Source organism: Carassius auratus, chromosome 5, assembly GCF_003368295.1.
Source record: "Carassius auratus strain Wakin chromosome 5, ASM336829v1, whole genome shotgun sequence".
Classification (NCBI taxonomy): domain Eukaryota; kingdom Metazoa; phylum Chordata; class Actinopteri; order Cypriniformes; family Cyprinidae; genus Carassius; species Carassius auratus.
Genome location: NC_039247.1, coordinates 25,097,680 through 25,124,631, shown reverse-complemented (window position 1 = coordinate 25,124,631; position 26,952 = coordinate 25,097,680). Strand labels below are relative to the sequence as shown.

Genomic DNA, 26,952 nt, shown 5'->3' with positions numbered 1-26,952 from the left:
TATTGAAATTGTTGTGTGGGTTAGTGTACGTGTATTATAGTGTACTGTTTTAATAGGATTGTGTGGGAATTATCTAAATTTTGGAATGGTGTATTATTTTTTTTATTTTATTTTGTGTGTGTGTGTGTGTGTATATGTGTGTTTTGATCTGCTCTCTTGTTCAGGAGATACAAAACACAGAATTTGGTAATGGCAGGAAGTAAAATGGCTGCCATGGCAACCACTAGGCGTTTTTGCAATGGCTCAGTTTCTGAAAATGTTCAGTGCTGCAATAGGGGTTTCCCATTTAATGGCTGTACACAAATAAGCACTGCACTTATAAACGCTACTTTATCACGATTTATAGGAAAGATAAAAATGAAAATTATAACGAAACTTTTACCTTTAGAGATTTATTCAAACAAAAACACCCACACCTGGTGAGACTTAGAAATGTGCAGCACTAATATTTATGCAGTGAAATCAGCCTTTTGAAGTTGATGGTTCAGTTTAGCCTATTGGGCAGGACAGTCATTTTCCAGTCAGGCTGGTACATTTTGCAAACCCTGATTATATCTTACCAGCGATGAACCAGCAGAAGAGGAAGAGTGACACCAGTGAATTCCAGGCAGTGCAGAGACTGCTCAGAAGAGATTGAGTGCCATCTTCTGGCTCTTGGGTGCAAGGCAGGCAGGAGAGCAGACCCAGCACCAGCGCAAACACACCTGACACAAGCAGATAAATGGGGATATAGGGCTCCTTTTGACAGTCATGCAGATATATTGCACCTGTGACGAAGAAGGGAGATGACAGACTTGTTTATATACCCCAAATTAACTTAGGTTTATAAAGACCTGATAAAATAAGAACACATACCAATTGATACTTGTGCAATAGGCAGAGCAGTCATGATGAGTTTGGAGATTACTGTGAAACATTAATTAGAGACAATTAAAATGTTTTTTAACCATACTTTTGTCATAATTTAATGAATCATCATGTCAACATATTACACACACAAATACAATAACAGATTAATTGTGAGTACTTAGAACAGGTGTGCTGAGTTTGGGTGGTTTGCGAATATTCTGCAATAAACGTCTGTTCTCCATTTTCTTTACTTCACTATGACCTGACAAAAATAAGAAAGAAAAATTAGCACCAAGCTATTTTTTATATCTTGCAGGAGAAACTGTGGCTAGATAAGAGCTAAATCTCAGTAATTAAGAGGTACTGAGTTAAGTGAAACCTTCACAAACAAACAACAACAAAACCAACCAGTAAATATAAATTCTGATTTTGCTGACAACTTCTTTCCTAGGCAATAGTGATTCAAATTTTCAATAACTTTTTAAGGGTAATTTAACCACCAGCCATAATGTATCACCCCAGCATTTCAATAAACTGGAATAAATTAAAGACAGGTATTAGAGGAAATAGTCCCTAGTGAGGTTTGTATGCAGCTATATGCGGGTTTAAAGTGTGCGAGATGCAACAGTTGGAATGCAACATGATTATAGTTTGAGATATAAGACATCTAATTTAATCAAAGTATGTTTTTTTTATATTAGACAATTATCGCCCAGATTAAATGAAATGAATTATATCTTTATATTTATATAAATGCACATGGATGTATTATACATATGCACATTATAAAAACCTAAGGTAATTTCTATTATATTTATTAAAATAATATACTGAGACATGTATTAAACTCATTTAATATGATTGAATTAAGTCTATCCAATAGGACCTGGACATAGCTCCAGTCTCTCCATTTTAAAGTCATGAATCAGAAGTTGCGACCGACTTTACTTCAGTATTGTGATATATTTCAGAGTGGAACCATTTCTAAATGGGATAAATAGATTTATTAACTTCCTGGATACTAAATTCTTGAATTAAATTGGGTTCCCAGTTATGCCAAAATAGTATGCGGTCATATTTGATGCCATACCCCACCCAACAGGTTATACATTTCAAGAGCTTGTGGTAGTGTTATTTCTGAAGCAATATATATGTTAAAGACAGTATGTTTCTAGAGTGATGATACACGGGGCAACTTTCTGAGCAATGCTGTCGTCAAAGGGCAAACAGTTGAGACACAGGGACCATGCCAGTTTAATGTATCCAGACCAAAATATGTTGCCCATTCTCAATGGGAATGTGCCCCAGCAAAATTGCTCAAAAACACTGCCTTGAAACATTTGTAAAAAAATGTTGTCCATGTATCATCACCTTAGAAGACACTTATTCTTAATTGTACTAATAAACATATTTCTACATATATTTTTATATTTATACTAATAAATATATTTCTACATATTTTTAGATTTCATAAAAGTTTATTGTGGACCTATGCATTTAGAAATATACTTTTGAATAAAGCTTGTCGTTTTTGTGAAATATACTGTTTAAATAAAGTAAAAGCTGTTACATTTAATTTTACATGGTATATATCCAGCTAAAAGTGTTAAATTTGGTTTAGATACTGATTATACTTGTGATATTTGGTCAATAAATAAATAAATAAATACATTCAATAAAAACAATTCTATGATCCATGTCATGTAATTACAATATGAATACAAATGGATATGGAAAATTTTATTAGAAGGAAAACAAATATTAAATTCAAGTTAAATAATTTTGATATACATCTAACAAAATTATAAATGCAACAATTTTGTTTTGCCTCCATTTTTCATGAGCAGAACTTAAAGATCTAAGACTTTTTCAATGTACACAAAAGGCCTATTTCTCTCAAATATTGTTCACAAATCTGTCTAAATCTGTGTCAGTGAGCACTTCTCCTTTGCCAAGATAATCCATCCACCTCACAGATGTTGGGCATGTCAAGGTGCTGATTAGACAGCATGATTATTGCACAGGTGTGCCTTAGGCGTGTCCACAATAAAGGGCCACTCTAAAATGTGCAGTTTTACTGTATTTGGGGGTCAAATACAGGTTTAATTATAATTATACATACTATATGATTTCATTATTTGTGTGAATGCATGACAGGAAACTGAATGTCTTCAGAAAAGTCTCAGTTGCCTTTGCTTTCCATCTTCCCTCTGTGTAATGCATAATAAAGCAGTGTTTAGAAGCACAGAGCAGTTTTTTTTTTTAAAGAGGTTACCGTGGAAACAGCTCTGTTCTGCAGTTCATAAGCGCCCTCTGCTGTCAAACTGGATTTACAAATAAATTCAGTCTGCCATATTTTTGTTCACACCAATGCAAAATCAGACAAGAGTTTTGTTGTAAATCTTTAGCTGACGATGGAAAATAGCCTACCTTGTTATCAGAAGTGTTGATATTTTTAGAATGCACATTAGCTTATGTAGAACTGTTTATGGAGTAGATCAAATTATTATTATTAGTTTTTTTATTTTTTTTTATTTTGACTCCTTTTATTAAAAATGTAAAGGCTGATATGTTTATATTGTATTTTTAAAAATTGTCTAAACTTTATTTTAATGTAGTTATGTCAATAGATCACGTTATCAATATATTTTTTAAATGCTTTTGTTCACTGTTTAGGCAACTTAAAAGTGCATTGTGCTGCTAATTTTATTTGTTGGCTTTTGTCATAAAACTTTTCAGTGTGTGTATCAGTACTTCTTTAATATTTTCATCACATTTTAACAACGGCGTGTATACCAGCTTGGATTGAATTAAGTAAATTAAGAGATTTAAGTACTGTATAACATTGGTACTTCTCAGCCGCATTCATTTTTAAAAAGTAACTCCCGAATGAAATAAGGTTGGAGAACCCTGCAATGGAGAATGAGTGCAACGCATCATAATCTAATCTCCATTGACTTTCTATTGCAGGAAGTTGCCTCCTTTTAATTTCTGACACACACACACACACACAACACACACACATATATATATATATATATAGATGGAGCAATGCATAAAAAGCTACTGTGTGACAACGTGTACAGTAAACAACTAAAAAACCCAGAACTACGTTTTTATAAGCTGTCCACACCCCCCAGAAACGAGCATTTAGGACACAAATAGTTGTAGATGTCGGGGTATTTCACGTTAGGCCGTTCATTTGTATCATTTCTCAAATAAAAAGAAGGTCAGAAAAAGGGACACAGACTAATAAAATGTAGTTTCTTAATATATCTCCTCTCAGATTCACAAAGTGTGGCGAAACTCGGTTGACATGGTTACAAATAATGAATGTTTCCTGTCACCAATTACGTTTCCTCCTAGTGTGCGCAGTTCTCAAAGTAATATGACACGTTGCGCTCTACTTTTGTGTTCTAAAAGCTCGTTTATCCGCCCGGTGTGGGCGTGGCCTAAATGCGCTCTGTCTCAAAGAGGAAGTTTGAAGGAATTTTTCACATTTTTGACAGAGGCATACAATTTATTTATTTTTCTCCTCTGGAATAAATTGCACGGATTAATTGTTAATCACAAGTATAGTGATGTAAGCAGGCAAAGTAAATAAGTCATTTTATTTCATGCATACATTAAATTGTGTTTCTCAATACAGATTGACCAGTACCCAAAATAATTTCGTTACAGTGATCTATCGGATAGTATTAATATTAATGTAGCATGGCATTACTCTAAGTTACTATATAATGGAACCACATCTAAAATCATCTCCACCTGACCTCATCTCCACCTGAAACCATGATGTTTGTAAAACAAAACAGAAAGCACCCGGACAAGCTTTTGAACTATAAGAGTACAAATAAAACTGTAAAACAGTATAGAAAGTGGAATGATTCTAATATATAAAAAATATAATAATAAAAACAAAGACAACAATATTTAATTAACATTAAGGAATCAAAATTGTGCCATAAGATCTTTAGGACTCTGTAGCCCAAAACAACAACCATAAGCAAAGTTATTTTTAGGAGCAGCCAAAGAGCTTTAAAACCATCAAAGCATTTTCGGCCAGACCAAAAATGGAAGAAAAACGCAAACTAAGCAAACGACGAAGCATGCAACAGAACCACTGTCTACAGGCTGGTAGTTCATGGTAGATAGCGAGTCTTTTCGTTAGCTTAATGTGCAAACAGTGCGTTTCTATTCTGATATAATTAAAAATACATAACGGCAAATTGATCTCGCACATGAATTACATTTCACACTGTATCCAGTTAAAATTTTAAACTTCTTACTTTCTCCTACCCAAGGCAGGGTCTGAATAATATGGCTGAAAACAGCGGACGGAACAACAACATTCGGCGAGGTTGAAAAAAAAAAACTTAATCTGTTTACCAAATCTAGTAAAATTCCCGAAGCTCAGGTTGCTATTATAATTCAGAAGTTGATGGAAATACTTAATCTACTTACCCAATCTAGTAAAATTCCCTAAACTCGGGTTTGTATTATAACTCAGAGAAACTGAGTAACATACGGAAACTGTGGCCTTACCACCGTGTACAGACAGCACTCCTCGGGGGTGGGATCGCTCAGTTTGCGCTTATTTGACAAGCATAGATCGCGTTAAAACCAAGCAACTTATAGTCAGGAATCAGGATCACGTTGAGAAACGGAGTTTCAACACATTATATGTAATTTACATGTTAAACATAAACAAACAAAAAATGTACGCGTGTGCTTCACGTTTGTTTATAAGCATTTATATTATCGAATATGTATATAATTACTTTCACTATATTGTTGTTTCACTAGCGTAAAAACGTCTATTTCAATGAAGCAGTATTTTTTTTTCTCTTTTTAAATACTTTTTTTGCATCTACTTTACATTCTTTTTTTTTTTTACTAGTTGATAAATGTGTTCAGACTGTAATTGCACTTTAATACCAGGTTTTGTTTTTGAGAAAATAAATAACTTGATATCACTGATCTATAGATCAGTGTTTGATATAGCCAAAACATGTCATATCTGAAAACTGTGGTTTTATACAGCTCAGCATGTGACAAACTTGTTTCTACATCTCATAGGGAAATGACAACTGACAACCACATTGAAAAACAAAACAAAATAAAAACCTTTATTATAGAAGATAAAAATGAACATCGACATCAATGCAAATCAGTTAAATTGTTAATTAAACCCTATAAATCCCCAATTTATAATCATAAAGCACACGTACTCTATGTACTTAATTATAAAAATGTAAATTAGACCGTACTGGACCCATTATCCCTTTTTTGTTTTCTACACAATCCACATCTATCATTCCTTCTCCCATTATAAATATAACCATATCCTTATGTTCATTAATGAAGCATGGCTATAGCTCTGAGCTCAAACACACTGACTTGTGCTATCTTCACATACACCACTATTTTAGAATTTCAAATCACAATTTCCTTCCTGTTTTTTTTTATTATTTGATGTGTGTATGGCTGTCACCATAACATCTTCTCTGTACACACGTATATACAAACACAGTATTCAGATGTATCTGTGTGTATACATGATTCATTGTTCATGTTTAGATATAATTGTCTGTGTGTGCGCATATATATATATATATATATATATATATATATATATATATATATATATAACACACACACACACACATATAAACACACACTCTGTGTACACAGTGTTGATGTTTGTGAGTGAGTCTTATTGTCCAAATGTGCATAGCTATTTGCTCGCTTTCCTAATTCTAATCATGCATGTCAGTTTGTCTGAAAGTGTTGTGCAAGCACTATTATGAGTCTCAAGCTACATTTATTGTTCTTCTGTATCTTGGTGGAGAAAGCGAGTGTGTTTCAATGTGTTCAATGTGACTGTGTGTTTGCAGCCGGTGATTCTGAACGTTCCAACTTGACAGCCGACTCCATACTGATAGGTGAGGTAGAGGATGGAAGGACACTTGAGCCCTTGTTCTCCAGTGAGGAAGAGGATGAAGGCAAAGACACCACAATGTATTTCTGAAGAGGACGCGAGCCACTCACAGCACCTGTGTTTCCAGACTCCAGTTTGACCAGTGGCTGTAAAGATGTGGGGGTGCTGGGGACTGTACTTGTTACAGGAGATCCAGACTGGGAGGAGCTGAGAGTGATTACCTGCAGAAATATTTTATGTCTACAATTACAACAGATATATATAGATCAAAAATTAATAAGACCAAAAATAAAACAATGCCTGACATCTTAGGCAAGTCATTTTTACCAGTTTCCACCCAGACAAGCTTTATATCTTTACCACAAACAGCACCCTCTAAATTTACAGACGTACTTCATATGGTTTATTAAGAAACACAAGAACAGAAACTATAAAATACTGATTCTGCTTGAAGTGAACTAATTAATTATTTGATACTTTTTATGCCCTGCTCAAATCCTATGACACAAACTAATTTTAAACTCTTACCTGCTGTGTGGAGGCAGCTCCTGCACTTGTTGCCATAACAATGTATTTGGTTGCTGGGGGTGATGGCTGGGTAGGTGTTCCAGGCCGAGTGGACATAAGGGTGAGTGAACTGGGTACTTTAATAATGCTCGGTGTGCGTGGCCCACTTGATGCTGACAATCCACTCTGAGATACTGACAGAGTTGGGCGTGGCTGCAAAGAGAGACAAATGGAGAATTTAGGTTTGATTTGAACAATGTTTATAAGGTTTTTTTTTTTTAAGGGGTAAAACTACTGGTTATGATTCAGATCAGCTTACAGACAAAAGTATATTACAACATTACAACCGTTTTATTTCAGATTTGCTCACCTGTGTGATAGTGAGTGTGGTTCTGTTAACAGTCTGGGCTTGGAAGGCAGCCTGTGCACGGGCCTTCACCACATGTGAACAGAGCATTGTGCCCAGATAACCATAATCTGCCTTGTATTGATCCACCATATCTGGGAGTGGTCTAGTTTTAGCAACCACGCTTGCACAGTGTTTCTAAACAGAACAAGAGAGAGAATTGTGAATAAACCAGAAAAAAAAGGAAAAACAGTAAAATTACAACTAAAATGTATGGCTTAATTTAATTGCTTTCAAACATTAAAACATAGAGCTTATATTTTGGCAGGAGAGCTTAAAGCATCTCTTTTACTGACAGATTTATAAATGATTCTTATAAAAAAAATTGGGAAGAAGGACTTCTAGTGATAAGCTAAAGCGCAAAAGAAATGAGAGATTATATGGATAGCAACAATAAAGTGGAAGCATCATAGTCACCTTTGGTATATTGCAAAATTAGTGATCAGAGGAAAGCTAATAGCTCTTGCATTGCAGAGGAAAGCTAAAAGGAAGTAACATATGATGAAGAAATAGAGAAAAAAGCTAAATTTGTTTGGCAGAGATATTCTGAAAATGGCTCAAAGGCTCTAAAGCTATTAGGGGTTGAATGACTAGTCATTTTTTAAAGTCGACTTTTATGTGAGGAAAGTCGAGTCGAAGGCGACTAGTTGCTGATGACGTCATTAATGAACATAAGCTTGGAGCTCTGAAAAACACTGCACAGCTATGGCATATGACACAGCGCTGCCCACATTGTTATTGCTCCTATAACAGATCATTTTTATCAGTTCTTTTGTCTTTGGATCGTTATATTTTTTACAGATTTCTGCTCGTTTTAAATCAGATACAGATAATGTAGCACAGTAAGGATTACATTCATATAAATGCATTAGTAAGAGCGATTGTGTGTGTGAAGTATGTCTACATGGCACCGTCTCTCCACTAGTGAAGCTGTGGGATTTGGTTATTAAGAAATAAATAATAGAATTTTTCAATTTCCAAGGTACTTTATTGAGAAATCACAGAACAGTGTTGACAGTACATTTCCACGCTAAATGATTCTGTGCGTGAGCGATCTGCGCGTGACTTACGAGCCACTGTCTGAGGCATGTGTGTGTGCATTACAGTGTAGCACTGCATTAGATTAGAACAGCAGTTACCGTACCTGTACAATAAGCGGTTTAGAATGTGCGTTCTCCCATTGAATTTCAAGCGCCAGTAATATAATCACACATGCATGTGGAGTCCTTTCATAGCATGTATGTATTTGTTATTTTAACTGTTTGGAAATGGGAGTGTAAATGTGGAAGTCCTTCAAAGATTCTCTTGTTGATATCCTGTTGCGCCCTCTATAGGACCGGCAACTAGTCGACATCAAGCTTAAAGCGTCATGGCACACCATTGAAGTCGACTAGTCGACTAATTGATTACCGTAGTCGGTGCAACCCCTAAAAGCTATAGACTTAGAGGTTAAGAAAGCTACAGACAGAGAGTAAATTTTATGAAAATAGGGCTTCCCAAACAAAAAAAGTCTGCCACAAGAAGATATAATGAAAATTACTAAAGAAATCTATATAAAAAACCAAATACAGCCAACTCACAGGAAATAAATACATTTTTTAGAATCACTGGACTAACCTTCCATATGGGAAGTACAAAATAAAGCTCTGATGGTAGAGATTACAAAGGAAGAAACAGAGAAAGCAGTTTCTACATTAAAGGTTAATAATGTGTTGGGAACAGATAGATTTTCAGCGGAGTCACATAAGGTCTTTAAAGATCAGTTAGTCCCCATACTTTTTGAATGTTTTAGATGTATTAAAATTATATATTCATCACAAAATGCTAGAATAAGGATCAACAGCCACCTCACCCAGAGTATTAATTTGGAAAGAAGTTGCTGCCAAGTCTGTCCTCTTAGCCTTGCCCTTATTTATTAAGCCCATAGCACAGTTAATTAAAGATTTAAAGAGGATAAAAGGAGTAAGGGTTTGAGGTTTAGAGCAAAATATTTGTCTGTACACAGGTGTGCGGTTATTTGTTACAACATTAAAGTTTTCCTAGGCCAATGTCCACCTTAAAAAAAAGGGGAACTTACTCTAAATATAAATTAAATGTCCAAAAAACACAACTGTTAAGGTACAGTATAATTAAACCCCTCAGAATGTCAGGCTGAACAGATTTTAATTGGAATTCACCAAGTATTAAATAACTGATCATTACAATAAATAAAAAGGAGTATAGATGAAAAAAAAGGTAGAGGTAGAGATACTTTGTACTGCATGGAGGGAAAGTTCTGTACAAACAGAAAATTCTTAAACACTGCTAGATCTGCACAGTTCCCTTTCGATACTTCACTCATACTGCGTATGGGGAAAAGCTTTTTTCCTTGATACTGAAGCCTTTTTTCAATAATGCAGTGCAACTGCACTGCCATTGGTTTAATCTGTAAACTTTTTTTAAACCAATGACAGCGCTGCGTAAGTCTCGCCTCTCTGCGCTCGCGGATTGCTTTCTTTAATGAAAGCAATCCCGCCCCTCGCGCCCCGCGTCTTTTTCCTCCCGCAGGCTGGCCAGGAAAAGACAGCGGGGAAGAGGGGCTCAGCGCCCGGATTTGGGTGAGCTCACGCTGGCTCAGCACCCGCGTGCCTCACCCTCTCCAATGAGAGAGCCGTCCCCTGTCCTCTTCTCACGCCCAGAGCAGCGTCCCTCGTCTGAAGCGAGCGACCTTGTCTCTTTTGGCGGATCGGAGGACGAGCTGCTTGACGACTCCATGTCACTCGCGGCTTCTGAAACGGAGGACTGGGCCGGCGATTCTGACCCCGCCGACTACTTGCCGTCACTGGAGCCCATCGACGCCAGAGCTGGGATGGATGCCGAGCTACTCCGCATCCTCTCCAAGGCCGTTGAGGAACTCCATCTGGAGTGGGCCCCCCTGAAGAGCCGACATGCAGCAGGCTGGACGAGTGGTACCTGTCAGGATGCCGCCAGGCCCCCCGCCAGTGCTTTGCCCCGTTCTTCCCTGAGGTTCATGATGAGCTGACAAAGTCGTGGCGCGCCCCCTACTCGGCCCGCCTACGCACTTCCTCTGTAGCTCTCAGCTCAGTAGATGGCTCTCAGGAGAAGGGCTATGAGCAATTGAGCGCTCTTAGCGCCGATCTCGCGCCGCCCGCTTCCCGCTTCCGGCCGCTTCTCAGCGATCTCCTGCCGCCATCCGGCGATCACAAAAGAGCTTTTTCCAGCGGTTTTCACCGCTCTAAAAGAGCGTTTCTAACGCCATTTTAACGGCGGCGGCCATGACGAGGCCGTGGCTGCTCACATCTGTCCCCCCGCGGCTGTGGGGTGGAAAAACAAGAGAGCCCTTCCTTCCAAGCCCTGCAGGACGACCTCTGCCATGGCTGGCAGAGCCTACACTTCTGCGGGCCAAGCCGCTTCAGCACTACACACCATGGCCATATTGCAAGTGTTCCAGGCAAAGCTTCTCCGTTCCCTGGATGAGTCTAGCACTAGTGAACCTGCTTTTTGCGATCTCCGCAGCACCACAGATTTGGCCCTGCGCGCCACGAAAGCCACGGCCCATGCCATCGGACAATCCATGGCCTACCTGGTTGTGCTGGAGCGCCACCTCTGGCTCAACCTAACAGAGATTAAGGAGAGCGACAAAGTGGCCTTTCTCGATGCCACAGTCTCTCCATCTCTTCGGGCCAGCCGTAGAAGGGTTTACAGAGCGCTTCACTGCAGCACAGAAGTCGACCCAAGCCATGCGACACTTCCTGCCCAAGCGCTCCACCTCTGCCCCGAGTCGCCCCAGGACTGCGCCGACTCAGCACCAGAGCAAACCTGTCCCCGCCCCCTAAGGAGCAGCACCCAGCTCGCCCCACTAGGCGCGCTAAACCGCCTAGACGTCAGGGCCCCCGGCAAAGGATTGTGCTGGACCCGACGCTCTCTAAATCCTCCTGATCGTTGGGAAAGAAAGAGGAAGGGGCAAAGTCCCACCACGGCCGGACCACCCCAGAAGCTCTCTCGCCTGCCTGCTGTGCGACCTGGGTCCACCGTTGTTGCATCCACGCAAAGGAGCCGTTGTTATGGCGAACACAATAAATATTTCACATTTTCAAAAAGAGAGCAGTTTTCCTCTTCTACACTCGTCAGTGTTCAGGCCCCTAATCAGCGGCCTGCCTTCTGACACTATCCAGCCTCTTGTCACGCGGGCCGAGGCATGGCAGGCCATCCCCGGAGTGTCCAAATGGGTGTTGGGGACAATAAAACACGGCTACTCACTGCAGTTCGCCCAAGGTGATTCCCACCTTGGTAGAGCCGGACGACGCTCAGGTCCTCCGCACCGAAGTGATGACGCTGTTAAGTAAGGGAGCCATAGAGGTAATTCCTCCCTCAGAAAGCGGATCGGGGTTCTACAGCCGTTATTTCCTTGTCCCCAAGAATGATGGCGGTCTCAGACCCATCTTAGACCTCAGGCACCTGAACCTCTCCCTCATGAAATGGAAGTTCAGGATGTTGACATTAAAGCAGATCCTCACGCAGATTTGCCTCGAGGACTGGTTCTTCTCGCTGGACCTGAAAGATGCTTACTTTCACATCCAGATAGCCCCCCATCACAGACGATTCTTGAGATTCGCGTTCGAGGGTGTGGCTTACCAATATACAGTCCTTCCCTTTGGGCTGTCTCTAGCTCCCCGCACTTTCACGAAGTGCATGAACGAGGCGCTTTCCCCTCTGAGACAGATGGGAATCTGCATTCTGAACAGTCTCGACGACTGGCTAGCAGCCCTGGAGCCTTGGATGAACCATGTCTGGTTCAGTCATGGAGTACCCCTACAGGCGGTTTCCAGAAGGATTGTGCTCTCAACAGATGCGTCCAACCTGGGTTGGGGTGCTCTGTGCGAGGGCAGACCAGCCTTCGGCTCGTGGTCGCACGAGGAAAGCCATCTCCATATCAACTGCCTCGAGATGCTGGCAGTGGAATGAGCCCTTCAATCCTTTCAGGTGATCCTGGAAGGGCGCCACATCCTAGTCCAGTCGGACAGCATGACAGTGGTGTCCTACATAAATCACCAAGGTGGCCTTTCATCCAGCCGCCTCTGCGTACTGGCAAAGGGCCTCTTGAAATGGGCATTACCCAGGTTGCGATCGCTCAAGGCGACACACATACCTGGCAAGACGAATCTGGGAGCAGACATGCATTCACGGAGCAATGTCCCCTCGGACGAGTGGATGCTCCATCCCCAGACGGTTCTCAAAATCTGGGAGATTTTCAGGAAGGCAGAGGTCGACCTCTTCGCCTCAGAAAGCAACTCTCATTGCCTAACTTATTTTTCAAAGGAAACAGATGCGCTGGCCCACAACTGGCCCAGCCTCCTTCTTTATGCTTTTCCCCTGATCGCTCTGATCCCTCAGGTCATCAGACGAGTCAGGGAAGACGGGCACATGGTCCTCCTAGTGGCCCCACTCTGGAGGAGCCAAGTTTGGTCCCCGGAGCTTTTCAGGCTTTCCATGAAAGCCCCATGGCCGATCCCCCTGAGGCGGGACCTCCTCTCTCAGGCGAACAGGACAATCTGGCATCCACAGCCAGAACTCTGGGCTCTGCATGTATGGTCCTTCGATGGGAGCCTCTGAGCCTCCCCGGGGACGTGCTACACACCATTGCTCAGGCAAGAGCCCCGTCTACAAGACGCCTCTACGCCCAGAAATGGTCAGTCTTTGTTGACTGGTGCTTAGCACAAAACAAAGACCCTGTTGAGTGTGACGTATCTCCGATACTGCCATTTCTCTAAGAGCGTCTAGAAAAGGGTCTCACCCCTTCCACGCTCAACGTTTACGTAGCAGCCATCGCAGCATTTCATGCTCCTATTGCTGGCCAATCAGTGGGTCGAAACAGCCTCATTGTGCGTTTCTTGAGAGGTGCTAGGCGGTTGAAGCCCCCTTCCTCTCACCGTTCCCACTTGGGACCTTCACACAGTCCTTGGAGCACTCAAAGGACCTCCCTTTGAACCGCTGCGGTCAGCTGACCTTCGGCCCCTAACGCTCAAAACCACTCTGCTACTTGCTCTAGCATCGGTCAAGCGTGTTGGCGATTTGCAGGCCCTCTCGGTGAGCCCTGCATGCCTTGAGTTTGGGCCCAATGACTCTAAGGTCATTTTAAAACCCAAGCATGGCTACGTACCTAAAGTGCTCTTGACGCCATTCAGAGCACAGGTAATTTCCCTCTCAGCTCTGCCTCCGTTGTCAGGTGAGCGGGAGCTGGATTTACTCTGCCCAGTGAGGGCTTTGAAGATATACACAGAGCAGTCACAGCCGTTCAGGCAATCTGATAGTTGGATAGGCAAGCGTTGGATAGTTGAAGCTATCGCTCCATGTTACTCCTCTATGGGCCTTGAGTGCCCCATAGGAGTAAGAGCCCACTCTACTAGAGGGATGACCTTTTCATGGGCCTGGTCTAGTGGTGTCTCTATCAAGGACATCTGTGAGGCGGCCGGCTGGTCCTCGCGGTCCACTTTTGTCAGATTCTATAACTTGGATATCCCGACCTTGCATGCTCGGTTTCTTTTGGTTTGATACGACGGCCTCTAGCAGACTCCGTCATCATACCACCTCCAGGGAGCTAGCTCCCTCTTAGCAGTGTAGCGTCAAGGGTTCGATGGCTCCGGCCCTCTCACTTATCCTCTGGACCCCAGGGTGTTCAAGATAAGTCTTGTCGTTCCCTACCGTGGCACGGCACGGTTGAATTTGTTCCCCATACGCAGTATGAGTGAGGTATCGAAAGGGAACTTACTCGGTTACGAACGTAACCTCGGTTCCCTGAGATACGGAACAAGTACTGCGTTATATGCCGTGCCACGAGGCTGCGGGTTCAGTGTCGTCGCTTCAGTCGTATGACCTGATTTCCTCTGGCGATTGCCTGCTCATATAGCCATTCGCCCCACCCATTCTGGCGGGCTTTGGCGCGCTGCATTGCCACAGGCTCGTGCAGCTACGCAGCACTGTCATTGGTTTAAAAAAGTTTACAGATTAAACCAATGGCAGTGCAGTTGCACTGCGTTATTGAAAAAAGGCTTCAGTATCGAGGAAAAAAGGAGCTTTTACTCATACGCAGTACTCGTTCCGTATCTCAGGGAACTGAGGTTACGTTCGTAACAGAGTACGTTTTCATCTCTTTTAGAAGAAAACAATCACAAGCCCATTTATTTAATCAATACCATGACTAAGTTAAGGAAAAATAAAGCATCAGCAGTAGTGATGTAACTATTAACTGTGAGCCGGTTGAAATTCTATTTAAAATATGTGACGGTTCAAATCGGTTGAGATCCTAAACAAATTGCACTTAATTTAGAGTTAGTTTATATGAATTCATGTCTGAGGGGAACTTACTGTCTTTAGAAAAGTTTAGATGGTATTTTTTCTTCTTGCCTCTGTATAATGCTTATTAAAGTTCATAATGCAGTGCTGCTCCATTTACAGCAGAAACCAGAGAAATGTCTAAAGGGTTAGTTCACCCAAAAATCTAAATTATGTCATTAATAACTCACCCTCATTTCCTTCCAAACCCGTGAGGCCTCCATTCATCTTCGGAACACAGTTTAAGATATTTTAGATTTAGTCCAAGAGCTCTCAGTCCCTCAATTGAAACTGTGTGCATGGTATACTGTCCATGTCCAGAAAGGTAATAAAAACATCATCAAAGTAGTCCACGTGACATCAGATGGTCAGTTAGAATTTTTTTAAGCATCGAAAATACATTTTGTTCCAAAAATAACAAAAACTACAACTTTATTCGGCATTGTCTTCTTTTCCGGGTCTGTAATGAGATTTCAAAACACTGCAGTTTAGTGATATCCGGTTCGCGAACTAATCATTCAATGTAACCGGATATTCTTTAACCAGTTCACCAAATCGAACTGAATCGTTTGAAACAGTTCGCGTCTACAAAAAGCATTAATCCACAAATGACTTAAGCTGTTAATTTATTTAACCCTCTGAAGTCGATTAATGCGTTATGAGGCATTTTCTCCTGATAACCCAGAAAAGAACTTAAATTAAACTTTCAGTTTTGATCGTATAGATAAGAGAAATACATCAATCAAATCTGTAAAGGGTCTACTTTTTTTGTATTCAGACATATTAACAACAAAACTTTGTGCACTTATAAAATAAAGATAACAAAGGTGTGTTGTCAGCAGACTTTGTCTGCGCTGATCTTCATTTACAAACGCGTCATTAAAATGAACTGTAACTCAGTGAATACTCAATGAAGAGACATGAGAGATATATCTATAGAAAGCCTGACATATCTACTTTTAAACTAAACAAGTGCTGCTAAAAACAAATATTTTATTATAAAGTAATCCATATGAAAACAATGCAATGTTTTTCACGACAATGCAGCGAGACTGTTCTTCAAGTTTTTTTTTATTTTACTGTTTGCTTTGCAATGATAGGGATAAAACATATTTTACCCCCCGAAAAGATTTGATGTGGTTGAGGATTTGAGATAAGTAAGTCTCTTTTTATTTATTTATATACTTGTACTAGTTTTCACATAACGTGTAAGACTTTTTCTTAAATATAATTCCTGACTAAATGTATAATCAAGTGAAATATTATGAAGTATCAATAACAATATACAATATTATACCATTCAAAAGCTTAATGTAAATGATATAAATGTAACAAATAAACGTAACTGTAACAAATGTAACACAATGCTGTTCTTTCAATTTATCCCCACTAAAAAAAACCTGAAAAAAATATTTTCTGCTCTTTTCAACATTAACAATAATAATAATAATTAGGGGTGCTCCGATCACGATCGGCCAATCGTTATGCGCATCTCGTCAGTAAAGCCGGTTCTCTAACCAGCCGTTAATTCCATCAGGTGCGTGATTTCAAATAGAGCAGCTGTTACTACACAGAGCCGTTGTTAATAGAGAAGATGCGCAAATCCACTTCATTTTCAGCGTTTTTTGGCACATCTTCTCAGTTAACAACGGCTCTGTGTAGTAACAGCTGCTCTATGTGAAATCACGGCTGATTAGAGAACCGGCTTTGCTGACGAGATGCGCATTAACGATCGGACGATCGTGATCGGAGCACCCCTAATAATAATAATAATAATAATAATAATAATAATAATAATAGCAATAAAGTTTTTTTTTTTTTTAGAAAATAAGATTGTTAAAAGGATTTCTGAAGGATTGTGTGACTGGAGTAATGATGCAAACAATTCAGTTTGAAAGTCAGCTTTGATTGTTCCTAATACACTGTTTAACTGCACTCCCAAGTGGATATTAAGTTATGTTTGGGATAATGAAATATATTCTAAATAAACTACAAACAAAATTATATCGATTTATTTTGTCCTCAAATTCTTTCTTGTAACTCTTTCCTCTCAGTGACACACAGCTGACTGAAAGGCTCATTATGCAGCTCATTATGCAGGCCTTTGTCTTCTCAGGTGTAAATCACAATGATATTCATGATAGTTGACGCCTACTCGCATATGACCTTTACCAGCAAAAAGTGTCTTCGAAAATGTAAATTATATTGTTTTCTGTGAGTGAGTAAACAAGATGATTTAGAAAGAAAAATTCCAGGCTACAAGGCTCCAGTTCTCAAAAGTCCCGGGAACCAATGTTCTGTATGTGTTTTATTGCCTTATTCAAGTGATTTAACATTTTTAGTTTTTCACTAGCCACGCATTTCTTTTTTTCCCCGCAAGAACACAACAATGTACATACATGCTGCTCACATATTATTATAGCCCAGTTTGTGCAAATTACAGTGAGACTAGACTTTAGCTATTTAGATATGTAAGAAACTGAAACAAAGCACAAATGTCAGGACAAAACTTCTCCAGGCCCCAAAAATACCCTTAGACTCCAGAGGGTTAATGTGAACACCGAGCCGAGCCAGATAACAAACACAAGATTGGCTCGTTCTCGAGTAAAGAACCTTTTCTGTCAGACGCGTCCGTTTCGGGGACCGAGGAGCTGATGATACTGTGCATGTGTTGTGTGATTCAGCGTGAAGCAGAATGACACACAGAGCGTTTGAACAGAACTGTTTTTTTTGGTGATTGATTCTGAACTCATTCTGGGCTAATGTTATGAGCGCGGGTAAACCGAAGGCTTGAATCAAGGGCAATCATCGCAAATGAAGTCATTACGTCAAGTGCAAAAGAACCGGTGAACCGTTTTCTTCAACCAGTTTATTGAATTGAACTTTCCGAAAGAACTACTGGTGATCAGAAAACCGATGCAACCGGTTCTTGACTCAAGAAAGAGTCAATCTTTCGTTCATTATCTGGCTCGGCTCAGTGTGCATCTTCAGTTCTCTCTTCACAGTTCAGTCAGTGTACTGTTTGAGTGAATGAAATACTCCAGGATATTGATTTAACTCAGAAGGAGTGTCAGCCACATTAAAAAAGTTAACAGCTTAAGTCATATGTGGATTAATGTTTATTGGAGAAGCGAACCATTTCAAACGATTCAGTTCGATTTGGTGAACTGGTTCAAGATGATCCGGTTACATCGAATGATTAGTTCGCGGACCAGATATCACTAAACTGCAGTGTTTTGAAATCTCACAACAGACACGGAAGGGAAGACAATGCTGAATAAAGTCGTAGTTTTTGCTATTTTTGGACCAAAATGTATTTTTGATGCTTCAAAAAAATCTAACTGACCCCTCTGATGTCACATGAACTACTTCGATGATGTTTTTCTTACTTTTCTGGACATGGACAGTAATACCATGCATACAGTTTCAATGGAGGGACTGAGAGCTCTCGGACTAAATCTAAAATATTTTAAACTGTGTTCCAAAGATGAACGGAGGTCTCACGGGTTTGGAATGACATGAGGGTGAGTTATTAATGACATAATTTTGATTTTTGGGTGAACTAACCCTTTAAAGCATCACCTGCTGGCAGAGAGTGAATCTGCATTTCATGCAGATATAATTTATGTATAGTTCTACAAAACCGAAGTTAAACCATTCTGTTTTTGCTTCAAAATTTCTAAATTATAATGTCTAATTTAAATTAAAAACTGCTCATGTTGCATGTATGCAGCATCTTTGTTTGGGTCATGATTAAAATGCAGTGGTTGCCATTAATTTTAAATGTAAAGAGCACAGACAAAGCCTTATTTTGTTTATATAAAGATATTTATTATGTTTGTGTTAGTTATTTATTTGGAGCTTGTTTTAAATTTTTGGTTTAGTTTTGTTATTTACATTTTATCTTAAGCGACTTACAAATGAGCACAAAAGAAGGAATCAAAACCAATAATATGCAAGTGCTCTATTAGTATATTATTATACTTGTATTTAAATTTCACAAAGAAATATACAGCATTTTGTCCAAGCAATAAAAAAGGATGTATTTAATTCATAATTTGCCTTAAATATAATTTTGTTCATAAAAATTGTGAATCAAATCGAAATGTGAAATCAAAATCGTGAATCGAATCGTGAGTTGAGTGAACTGTTACATCCCTAATCAGCAGATGCAGACATTACCCAACAGCACAGCAGTAAGACTTTATGAACTTCTTAAAATTCCAAGATGGATACTATTAGAGATACAATTATAAATCTGTAATTGTCAAAATAATCAACATTTTGGTTTATCGCACAATATATGTTCATGACCTAAATAATTTTTGGTGAAGCAATATATCGCCCAAGATATTTACATAATTATTGTCACCATGTTTTTTTGCATTCCACTCGCACCTGTGTCTTTTGCAGCTTCTCGTACATAATGTGATGTAGTTGGTGCTAGTTCAAATTGAAAAAATGCTTCTACAAAAAAAAATATATATATATATATATTAATTAATCTGCAGATTTGGCCTTGTTTAGGCATCTGTGCATATGGACATCTGACTGCTAAATAGGGATTGTGTTTTTCAGCTATACAGCACATCCTTAATTTATGGAGAGAAAAGAAGGTCTGGGAAAAATCTGTATATGGAAAAATCTCCAAGTTATTTGTGAATTTTTCTTTTTAGGGGTTCAAGCACGTAATTGTAAGATTTTTTTTTTCTCTCCAGTAAAACTGATTGTGCAGCCCAAACTGTAAGGCCTAGAGAGCTGAAACTTGGTCAGATAGTAGTAGTGTTGCGCCTCAAAAACTGCTCATGCTACTTGATGCATCTTGGTACTGAATACTGTATGAGAATGGCAACACAACAAATCCTTTCCAAGACAATTAACAATTTCCACTTTAATACTTTAATTAAAATGGACATTTATTTGCATAAATACCAACAACATGAAATATAGCTGCATGTAGCAAATATTAGGGCTGTGCAAAAAATCGAATGCGATTTTCACGCGCATCTCATCAGTAAAGATGCACCTGTAATTATAAGTATATCTCCAGCACTTTCATTCAGATCAGGGTTGACAGGTTTCACAACCAATCCTGCCCAGTTGCTTCTTAAAACTAGTCCAAAACTAGCCCAATCGCGTTTTCCGGGAGGTTCCCCGAGCTTCCCGGGGTTAAAATATAAATTTTTTGGAAGGGTTGCCTTGGTAAAATTCGCATTTTAGGGGCTAAATATCACGTTATTGGTATTGGGGTTGCTTCAAACCGCGGACATGAAAACAATCGCAGACTTGGCAACACTGGTTCAGGTGGAGTGGCAGTTACTACACAGAGCCGTAGGCTACCGACAACTAACACAAAATCGTTTTCAAAATCGACAAAGAATCGCGTGCGATTTTAACATCTATTTTGTGTAGATTGTCAGTGAATTACGGCTCGGTGTAGTAAATGCCAACCAGTGTTGCCAAGTCTGTGGTTGTTTTTCATGTCCGTGGGTTGAAGTGACCCCAATACAAATAACGTGATATTTAGCCCCTAAAATGCAAAATTTACCAAGGCAACCCTGCTAAAAAAAACTTATATTTTAACCCCGGGAAGCAATTTTTTCGGGGAACCTCCTGGAAGCGCGATTGGACTATTTTTGAGAAGCAACTGGGCCGGATTTTTTGTGAAAACCTGGCAACCCTGATCTGAACGCACAATTACAGGAGCATCTTTACTGATGAGATTTGCATGAAAATCGCATTTGATTTTTTGCACAGCCCTAGCAAATATCGGGGCAAAGACCATAATTGGGTACTTTTACACGTCACAAAGTTCCAATGGTTAAACACTTGCAACACATTGAATTTGTAAATAATCTTATCTTTAGGTGTGAGAATGAAAAGTTTTTTTAGCATTTTAACCAGTGTAACATGCAAATATAAATTAATGGTAATGCAGCTTATGGTTAACTTGATAACTGAACAGTCACATTAAACAGTATGGTAATTGGTTAGCCTGTAATTTATTAGCATTTAACAACTTAAGACAACAAACATAGGTATGTTCAACTTCAGAGAGTTATTTCTCATGAATGGAAGCAAATATCAAAAATATGTTCAGTCACTTCTGTGCGGTTCGGTCCAAATATCATCTGATCAGATTTTGGACAAAATTAGTAGGAGCAGCAACATTTTTTTTTTTTTTTACTTCAATATGGCAAACTGGCACAAATTACAAATGAAATATCGTCAGAACCAGCATAATAATGAATTTTGGACAATGTTTTCAAAAGTTATAAGCGTTTTCGCAAAAAAAATTATATCTTTGGAATGATAGGTGACGTTGTGTTCAAATCAACAAATCAACATCGACAGATTTGGCATGACCCAAGGAATCCGTAGACATCACAAGATCATGATTTTCTGACTAACTGTTCAAACGTTATAAGCAAACGTGCATTTTTGGTATCTCATGACCCATAGGTGGCACTGTTCCCAACTTTGGCTTGCACTCTCATGTCATGGTGTTGATGAATCATACCAAGTTTTGTTTCAACTAATCAAAGTTTGGCCGAGATACAGCCTCTGAACTAATTTCAGGTCAACATCGTGAAAAAGGCCCAGCAGAGGTTGTTCTTCCTTCGCCAGCTGTGGAAGTTCAACCTACCACAGGAGCTGCTGAAACAGTTCTACTCTGCCATCACTGAATCCATCCTCTGCACTTTAATAACTGTCTGGTTCAGCTCAGCTACCAAATCTGACCTCAGAAGACTACAGAGGGTAGTCCGCACTACTGAGTTAATCATTGGTGCAACCTTCCCCACTCTCCAAGAACTGTACTCATCCACAGTGAGCAAAAGGGCTGGCAAAATCACTCTGGACCCCTCACATCCACCACACTCTCTCTTTGAACTGTTGCTCTCTGGTCAACGCTACAGAGCTCTGAGCACCAGAATGACCAGACACAGGAACAGTCTCTTCCCTCAGGCAATCCATCTCATGAACATTTACCAATAAACATGGAACACACACTATTTATACACTTATACACTTATTTATCTAACACGCACACACGCCCAAGTAACAGTCTACATTTCAATTTGCACATAATATACCTGTACATACAAGTGTCTATTGTTATATATCTGTACATACAATTGTCAATTTGTTTATTTATATTCCTTATTTACTTGTTCTATTATTTTTTTTCAGTTACAGTCATTCTGTTACACTGTTGAAGCTTCTGTCACAAAAACGAATTTCTGGTAAACATGCCTGGCAATAAAAGCTCATTTTATTCTATTATATTCTATTCTAAGTTTGCGACATCATAACCTTTGATATCGTTGACTTGATTGCAAATAAATGCACAGTTTGTTTGTTTGTTTATTATGTTTTTTACGCCATGTAAGCATCATGGCTATTTACACGGCAAAAAGGTTCAGTATCATCCACAAGATTTACATTATATAAAACATTTCAACTTAACATAAGATAGAAAATCTAAAATACATTTAGGTGGTATATTTTCAAATATTCCATGCAAGCATGTTTCTGAATAAAAGCGTTTTCTAGCAGCATCATAAAAATTACAATTCAACAAAATATGCTTGATAGTCAAAGGAACTTTACATGAAAGACATAAAGGAGGAACTTCGCCTATTAATTAAAACCCATGGGTAAGTCTTGAATGCCCCAGTCTACACCTAGTAAAGACAACTTGATCATGTCTTGATTTAAAATTGAACTAATATAGTTGAGCCACCAGAAGGTCGATGTATGTTTGGACCATATGCATTAAAGCTAACAAACTTTTTCAAAGACAAAGGACTGTCTGGTGACAAATGAGTTTCTTGGAGGCAAAAAGCAAAAGGGTTGAGAATCATAAATAGTCGTTGAAGTTCAAATAAATGCACAGACACTATTTAACTGAACAGAGATGACATCACTGAATTCAATGATGAACTGCCTTTAACTATCATTTTGCATTATTGACACAGTTTTCCTAATGAATGTTGTTCAGTTTTGATGCAATGTATTTTGTTTAAAGCGCTATATAAATAAAGGTGACTTGACTTGACTTTGAACCAAGATGAATAAAAAAAAAAACTGTTCAATCATTTCTGTGTGAATTAGTCCAAAGATCACGTGAAGAAAATTTGAAGGAGGAGCAAAAAACAACAACAACAAAAAAAAAAACAATACCGTACTTTTCCAAATGTCAGCTACTGTAATGGGTGGAGTATTAATGTAAGCCAGGGGAGTCAAACTCAATTCCTGGAGGGTCTGAGCCCTGCAGAGATAAGTTTCAACCCTGCTTCAACAGAGCAGGGGCTTGGCCCCTAAAAATAATAATAATGTAAACTAAGAGATGCAATAGGGAGCCCCTTTGAGGTTTGGCCCCTAACAAATATGACAGCACCAGAACTAAAATTACTGCTCTTTTGAATTACTGACTTGTGTTGTTGTGAGGTACTTACAAGTAACAGACTCTGGACATGATCAGCTCCGATCTTATCAATGTTGGACACCACTGGCCCGTCCATCACAGCTTTAATACGAGCACCTTCTACGGTTAGCCGAGGGATGATCAATGTCTTTATCACCTGCATGGAAATTAAAATGATTTAAGGTTTACTGTCAGTGCATGATCAGCACACTGGAATAATACAAAACAGCTTTTGAAAAAAACAATATGGTACACAAGACTGCTGTACAGTATCCAGGTGCATCTCAATAAACAAGAATGTATTGGAAAAGTGATGATTTTTGCTCACATTTAACAACAACCCACCAATTCACCACCAAATCTCAACAAATTTGAATATGTCGACATGCCAATTAGGTAATCAACTCAAAACACCTGCAAAGTTTTCCTGAGCGTCCAAAATGTTCTCCCAGTTTGGTTCACTAGGCTACACAATCATGGGGAAGACTGCTGATATGAAAGTTGTCCAGAAGACAATCATTGACACCTTTCACAAGCAGTTTAAACCACAAACATTCATTGCCAAAGCAGCTGGCTGTTTACAGAGTGTTGTATCCAAGCATATTCAAGATTCAAAAATTTTAGTGAACTTCACAAGGAATGGACTGAGGCTGTGGTCAAGGCATCAAGAGCCACCACACACAGACGTGTCAAGGAATTTGGCTACAGTTGTTGTATTCCTCTTGTTAAGCCACTCCTGAACCACAGACAACATCAGAGGCGTCTTATCTGGGCTAAGGAGAAGAACTGGACTGTTGCCCAGTGGTCCAAAATCCTCTTTTCAGATGAGAGCAAGTTTTGTATTTCATTTTGAAACCAAAGGTCCTAGAGTCTGGAGGAAGGGTGGAGAAGCTCATAGCCCAAGTTGCTTGAAGTCAAGTGTTAAGTTTCCACAGTCTGTGATAATTTGGGGTGCAATGTCATCTGTTCGTGTTGGTCCATTGTGTTTTTTGAAAACCAAAGTCACTGCGCCCATTTACCAATAAATTTTGGAGCACTTCATGCTTCCTTCTGCTGACCAGCTTCTTGAAGATGCTGATTTCATTTTAAAGCAGGATTTGGCACCTGCCCACACTGCCAAAAGCACCAAAAGTTGGCTAAATTACCATTGTGTTGGTGTGCTTGACAGGCCAGGAAACTCACCATACCTGAATCCCATAGAGAATCTATGGTGTATTGTTATGCTGTTTCATGCATTCAGAGTTGTTTACACTGTTAAAGAGTTGGATTCTCGTGATTCGGAGTCAGCTGTGGCCTAATGGTTGGAGATTTGGACTTGTAAGCCGAAGGTCCCAGGTTCGAGTCTCGGTGCTGAGAGGAGCTATAGGTGGGTGGTAGTAAATGAACAGTGAACTCTTCCACCCTCAATACCCAATGACTGAAGTGCCCTTAAAGGGATAGTTCACCCAAAAATCTAAATTATGTCGATTAATAACTCACCCTCATGTCGTTCCGAATCCGTGAGACCTCCGTTTATCTTCGGAACACAGTTTAAGATATTTTAGATTTAGTCCAAGAGCTCTCAGTCCCTGCACTGAAACGTTGTGCACAATATACTGTCCATGTCCAGAAAGGTAAGAAAAACATCTTCAAAGTAGTCCATGTGACATCATAGGGTCAGTTAGAATTTTTTTAAGCATCGAAAATAGATTTTGGTCCAAAATTAGCAAAAACTACGACTTTATTCAGCATTGTCTTCTCTTCCGTGTCTGTTGTGAGAGAGTTTAAAACAAAGCAGTTTGTGATATCCGGTTTGCGAACGAATCATTCGATGTAACCGGATCTTTTTGAACCAGTTCACCAAATCGAACTGAATCGTTTTAAACGGTCCGCGTCTCCAATACGCATTAATCCATTTAAGTTGTTAGTCAACTTAGTCAACTTAAGCTGTTAACTTTTTTTTTTACTTTTTTTTTTAATGTGGCTGACACTCCTTCTGAGTTCAAACAAACCAATATCCTGGAGTAATTAATTTACTCAAACAGTACACTGACTGAACTGCTGTGAAGAGAGAACTGAAGATGAACACCGAGCAGAGCCAGATAACGAACAATAGACTGACTCGTTCACAAGATGAGATGAGTTGTCCCAGCTAAAAAAGATCCTGGTCATGATTCCGAACTGCTGAAGGTAAATGAAACGCCATCAAATGTCTGTTTTGTCAGCATTAGGCACTCAAGTGCTTGTCTCTCTCTTTAGGTCAGCCCAAGGTGCTCCACCAGGAGCTCTGCTTTTTTCAGAGAGAATTGTAAAGCTGTATCTTTCTTTTATAAATATGATGAAACTAAAGACTTTTTTGAAGATATAAAGGATGCAGTACTACTCTATAGATACTCAAGATTAGCATGAGATTAGGTGAAACTGTGTTATGCCCCCTTAAACGCTTTTATAAAACAATTGTTCATTATTTATTAAGTGCCTTGAGCTAGAAGGTAAACTAAGGTTATCAGTTGGCCTTTATGTCTCAATTAAACTGCACAGAGTAAGCAAACTTAATTTTATCATCAACATTTTAACCTGTTAAATGTCACCCCGTCCCGTATACAGGACGCCTACGTTGACTATACTATATTACAATCAAATTTAATCTAATCTTGACAAACTATATATCGTTGGAAAGGTCTAAGACTCCCAAATATATATTATACCAATATTTTTTGTTAGAAATTATGTAGGAAAAGTAATAGATCAATTTATGACAAGAGTGCACCCTCAAAAATCTACATTACAAAAGGAGCTTTGACCTTTGTTTAAAAAAAAGACTTCCTCGTTGCCTTTTTCTCTATCAAATTTTTAGTTGACAGTAAATAAAGAAGACTCACGTCATGCCCAAGTTCAGCAAGTCCAGCAATGCAGCCATAACGAGTTGTCCACTGAGTCTTATCATCCAGCAATGCCTGATGATTAAAACAAAAAACATAAAATAATGATGGGCCCTTCAAGCTTTTTAGACCACTTGTGGTGCATTGGCTTATCAGGTATATTTGTTTGACTTATTTGTTTGTAAACACACAATGAGCATGATGTCTACTACCTTAGTAAATGTCTTTGTAATACGTGACTGGATGTTGTTAGTTGTTGTGCTGAACGTCTTGCAGCTCTGAGCCATCAGCCGGGCAGCAAAGTCTCGCAGAGCCCAGTGATTGTCCACGTCAGGCCTCAGACACAGCTGCTTACTGACAATACACGTCACCACCGCTGGGATCAACTCATGGAGCTGCAAGAGTGAAAGTAGTTACATTAATATAAATATAATTTTCCTAGAAGTTTAAGAACCAAAAATGACCTTTGCCAGTCAAAAAAAATAAATTTACTGTAATCTCAAAAACAGCTTGTTTTATATGTAAAGAGGAGCCTATCATAACACATGCAAATATAGAGCTTTTAAACGTGGCAGTAAAACAAATCAATCAGCGTGAGAGTGAACATGATTTTGACTAATCAACTAAG

The 26,952-nt window shown here is 39.3% G+C and overlaps 1 protein-coding gene across 1 annotated transcript in view; it reads right to left on the bottom strand.

Annotated features, from left to right (window-relative positions):
• Positions 1 to 6,695: 6,695 nt before the first annotated feature.
• The window catches only part of taf6 (TAF6 RNA polymerase II, TATA box binding protein (TBP)-associated factor), a 35,840-nt gene continuing 15,583 nt past the window's right edge, over positions 6,696 to 26,952 (bottom strand). Inside the window, exons 3-8 of the mRNA XM_026254453.1 lie at positions 26,537 to 26,719; positions 26,325 to 26,399; positions 23,495 to 23,620; positions 7,668 to 7,841; positions 7,319 to 7,510; positions 6,696 to 7,011 (exon numbers count right to left, since the gene is read on the bottom strand). Coding sequence (XP_026110238.1) covers positions 6,724 to 7,011; positions 7,319 to 7,510; positions 7,668 to 7,841; positions 23,495 to 23,620; positions 26,325 to 26,399; positions 26,537 to 26,719 — 1,038 coding nt within the window. The 3' untranslated portion in view covers positions 6,696 to 6,723. The remainder of the gene's footprint in view (positions 7,012 to 7,318; positions 7,511 to 7,667; positions 7,842 to 23,494; positions 23,621 to 26,324; positions 26,400 to 26,536; positions 26,720 to 26,952) is intronic.